This window comes from Haliotis asinina, chromosome 2 (genome assembly GCF_037392515.1).
Source record: "Haliotis asinina isolate JCU_RB_2024 chromosome 2, JCU_Hal_asi_v2, whole genome shotgun sequence".
Lineage (NCBI taxonomy): Eukaryota > Metazoa > Mollusca > Gastropoda > Lepetellida > Haliotidae > Haliotis > Haliotis asinina.
Window position 1 is genome coordinate 2875844 of NC_090281.1, and position 4504 is coordinate 2880347.

The 4504-nt window shown below is 45.3% G+C and overlaps 2 protein-coding genes across 2 annotated transcripts; both read left to right on the plus strand.

Moving 5' to 3' along the window:
- The first annotated feature begins 335 nt into the window (after positions 1-335).
- LOC137274744 (phosphatase and actin regulator 4-A-like) lies at positions 336-2600 on the plus strand. Its single transcript, XM_067808082.1, has 3 exons — positions 336-376; positions 570-1189; positions 2527-2600. The coding sequence occupies exons 1-3, from the start codon at positions 336-338 to the stop codon at positions 2598-2600; spliced, it is 735 nt and encodes a 244-aa protein (XP_067664183.1).
- Positions 2601-3318: 718 nt separating this feature from the next.
- Positions 3319-4227, plus strand: LOC137274745 (uncharacterized). Its single transcript, XM_067808083.1, has one exon. It carries the CDS (start codon positions 3319-3321, stop codon positions 4225-4227), a length of 909 nt encoding a protein of 302 aa, XP_067664184.1.
- Positions 4228-4504: the final 277 nt, after the last annotated feature.

Genomic DNA, 4504 nt, shown 5'->3' on the forward strand with positions numbered 1-4504 from the left:
TTTGATACTCTTCTATCGAGTGCAAGAATCAAAATGGCTGACATGATGAAGGCTTTCTGACGTAGAATTTACGGCGGCCACAGACATTACGAAAGGTCAAATGCCAAGTTCGCTTTCTCCAGGGCATTGGTCGTAGAGAGGATAGTGGTGAAAGTGCACACACTACTCTGAGGATTATAGGTCTAGATGTCCAGAAAGAACGTATCTCTATGCATTCCTCTCTAGGTGACAGACCCATAAACATTCGGGCTAGAGGTGGTCTTCAGCAACCCATGGTTGTCAGTAGTGCAGGTCATCGTGTCATAACTGTGTCGTAATAGACACCAGCCACAAAAATGTCAGTGACACGATTGACCGTGGTCGTGAAGCAGGAATTGTGAGTGCGGTGATAAGCAACAGAAACTCCAAGCAAAAACTCCCATCACTGTAGTGTGTGTTTGTGTGTGTGTGTGTGTGTGTGTGTGTGTGTGTTGTTTTTATTTTTTTAAACAAAACATGTCAACGCTGTATTGTGTTTTCATACAACGTAATTTACGTCTAGTCAGTCTCATAGTCTCTGTACTGCCTAGCCTTCTAGCTTTCCTCAAACCCGTACAGCCTAGCCTTCTAGCATTCGTCAAACCCGTACAGCCTAGCCCTCTAGCTTTCCTCAAACCCGTACAGCCTAGCCCTCTAGCTTTCCTCAAACCCGTACAGCCTAGCCCTCTAGCTTTCCTCAAACCTGTACAGCCTAGCCCTCTAGCTTTCCTCAAACCCGTACAGCCTAGCCCTCTAGCTTTCCTCAAATCCGTACTGCCTAGCCCTCTAGCTTTCCTCAAACCCGTACAGCCTAGCCCTCTAGCTTTCCTCAAACCTGTACAGCCTAGCCCTCTAGCTTTCCTCAAACCCGTACAACCTAGCCCTCTAGCTTTCCTCAAATCCGTACTGCCTAGCCCTCTAGCTTTCCTCAAACCCGTACTGCCTAGCCCTCTAGCTTTCCTCAAACCCGTACAGCCTAGCCCTCTAGCTTTCCTCAAACCCGTACAGCCTAGCCCTCTAGCTTTCCTCAAACCCGTACAGCCTAGCCGTCAAGCTTTCCTCAAACCCGTACAGCCTAGCCGTCAAGCTTTCCTCAAACCCGTACAGCCTAGCCCTCTAGCTTTCCTCAAATCCGTACAGCTTAGCCCTCTAGCTTTCCTCAAGTTCATGGGTACAGTGTGTGAAGCCAATTTATGTTGTCCCATTAACTGGACGTTGCTGGAATATCCGTCTGAATATCCCATGTCCCTGGTGCTCCTTGTCGGTTTAAATGGGATTATTTGCGTCAATTTAGTCAGAGTCTAAGTTTTATTCTACTTGACACCAAATAAATTCGCAAAACTGGGTATGCATTTGCCCTGATATTTTGTTTTGAAACGAGCAGGGTTCATATATTTCTAAACATGTCTGTGGTCACTAATAAACACTATGTGTTATTGTATATGCATTAAATTTGTTTTGTTACTGTGCAACGTCTCATATGTCATGTTCTCTGAATGACAAAGGTCATTGAGGCGTAAGGTCAGTTCTCTAATCAGAAATATACTTGATTTGATTTGGAACCTCTGCTTGATCAATGAGACATACGACACTACAATCTACATTCACACGTTCTTGTCATGTTTTCCAACTGAAATTCAGCGTTCAGGGGTTTTGGCTAGGTTAGTTGTGGTATCATTGCCAAGTTTCACCTGGGTATGCATGGGTTTGAGTCCTAAATATTCTGACACCGATTCTCTGTCAGACTGGAAAACTGGCCGTGTAAAATAGTCAGCTACTAGTAGGTTTTACGCCGCTTTTAGCAACATACAATCAATATTGATTATGGTACTGCAAGTGATTAAAACACGCTAACTGATAAGGCCTGAGAAAGTTTGAGACAGGTCGAACGTGCTCGACACTCTGGATGATCTTGGCATGATGTTTTCTCACTGTGCAGAATGTTCCAAGCACAGGCGCCCAAAACGGGTGCGAAAAATCGATAAACCAAGCCCTGGTTTACTATCCAGCCCCCTTACTATATAACCTATAAAGGTGCATCACCAAATCGCGGCGACGTGATTAAAAACAGAACAATTTTGCACTCGTCCTTGAATATATCGTATTTTAAAAGTCTCACGAGTATCAGAAGCTTCTGTCCACATTTCTGATGTGTGTGGGAGGCATGTACACAGACCTTTCGAGGGGATGCACTTCTTGTTTTTTATTAAATCGCCAAAGACCGAGTTGCTGTGCCGGAAGTATACAAAACTAGGTCGTCAACACTCGGTCCGGGGATCTGATTGGTTAATAATGCAAACTACAACTTCACGTGGGTGTGTGTGTTTTGTACACAGTAGTGTCAGAGTCATTCTGATTACTTACATATCACATTTATGCATAAACGATCCAAGAAATGAGGGAAGAGCCCTCGCAAAATCCTGTGCACCCTTGTCAATGAAGTCGCCATTTTGTAAGAAATCGGTCATTGGCTGTGATGTCATACGTCAACATTGTTGTACACATTAGGCAATTTCTTGGAGGTAGAAGGTCGGATGGACAAGAGCAAACAAAAAAGTTTCCGACAGCACTTTCAGTACTAATGTATATTTTGCGTATGGTCCAGATATGTTTTCATGAAACCAGCATCTACCTTTAGCCTCATACGTGGATATAGGGTATACGGTTTTATTCTTTTCACATTTTTAATTGACTGAATAAAAGTTACGAAAGAAGTTGACACATTTAGTGTAACGGACCACGGTTAAACCTTTACACAAGACTAGTGTTATTAGATCAAACGTAGACGTAACGGCAACATGGTTAATGGACAGCGATTAATTTAAACCTTATACTTAAACTGCTAATATTAATGGAACTGATTTATACATTTTATCTTGTAACTTTCAATGGAATTTAGTGAGAGAATAAAATTATTACGATAACATAATCTGTGCTATCTATTAAAAACATGGCATTTGCGCTAGTATTGAAACTGTGTCTGCTTTTGTGAAACGCAGCCCAGGTCTTTGGCGTAACGCGTTAACGCTTTAACCACGTGTCTACCCCAACACCCCATCGCGGAGTAAAACAAGATTTGTTCACCATCCCAATAACCACCACCGCCACCATATTAGACAGTTTTTTTGACGGAGAGCTGACCGAGGTGACTCTGGGTAAAGCCATTGCCACCATATTAGACAGTTTTTTTTGACGGAGAGCTGACCGAGGTGACTCTGGGTAAAGCCACCGCCACCATATTAGACAGTTTTTTTTGACGGAGAGCTGACCGAGGCGACTCTGGGTAAAGCCATTGCCACCATGTTAGACAGTTATATTGATGGAGAGCTGACCGAGGCGACTCTGGGTAAAGCCACCGCCACCATGTTAGACAGTTATATTGACAGAGAACTGACCGAGGCGACTCTGGGTAAAGCCATCGCCACCATGTTAGACAGTTATATTGATGGAGAGCTGACCGAGGTGACTCTGGGTAAAGCCACCGCCACCATGTTAGACAGTTATATTGACGGAGAGCTGACCGAGGCGACTCTGGGTAAAGCCACCGCCACCATGTTAGACAGTTATATTGACGGAGAGCTGACCGAGGCGACTCTGGGTAAAGCCACCGCCACCATGTTAGACAGTTATATTGATGGAGAGCTGACCGAGGTGACTCTGGGTAAAGCCACCGCCACCATGTTAGACAGTTATATTGATGGAGAGCTGACCGAGGCGACTCTGGGTAAAGCCACCGCCACCATGTTAGACAGTTATATTGACGGAGAGCTGACCGAGACGACCCTGGGTAAAACCACCGCCACCATGTTAGACAGTTATATTGATGGAGAGCTGACCGAGGCGACTCTGGGTAAAGCCACCGCCACCATGTTAGACAGTTATATTGACGGAGGGCTGACCGAGGTGACTCTGGGTAAAGCCACCGCCACCATGTTAGACAGTTATATTGATGGAGCGCTGACCGAGGTGACTGTGGGTAAAGCCATTGCCACCATGTTAGACAGTTATATTGATGGAGAGCTGACCGAGGTGACTCTGGGTAAAGCCATCGCCACCATGTTAGACAGTTATATTGATGGAGAGCTGACCGAGGCGACTCTGGGTAAAGCCATTGCCACCATGTTAGACAGTTATATTGATGGAGAGCTGACCGAGATGACTCTGGGTAAAGACACCGCCACCATCTTAGACAGTTATATTGAGAGCTGACCGAGGCGACTCTGGGTAAAGCCATTGCCACCATCTTAGACAGTTATATTGATGGAGAGCTGACCGAGGCGACTCTGGGTAAAGCCACCGCCACCATGTTAGACAGTTATATTGATGGAGAGCTGATCGAGGCGACTCTGGGTAAAGCCATCGCCACCATGTTAGACAGTTATATTGACGGAGAGCTGACCGAGATGACTCTGGGTAAAGACATCGCCACCATCTTAGACAGTTATATTGACGGAGAGCTGACCGAGATGACTCTGGGTAAAGCGAC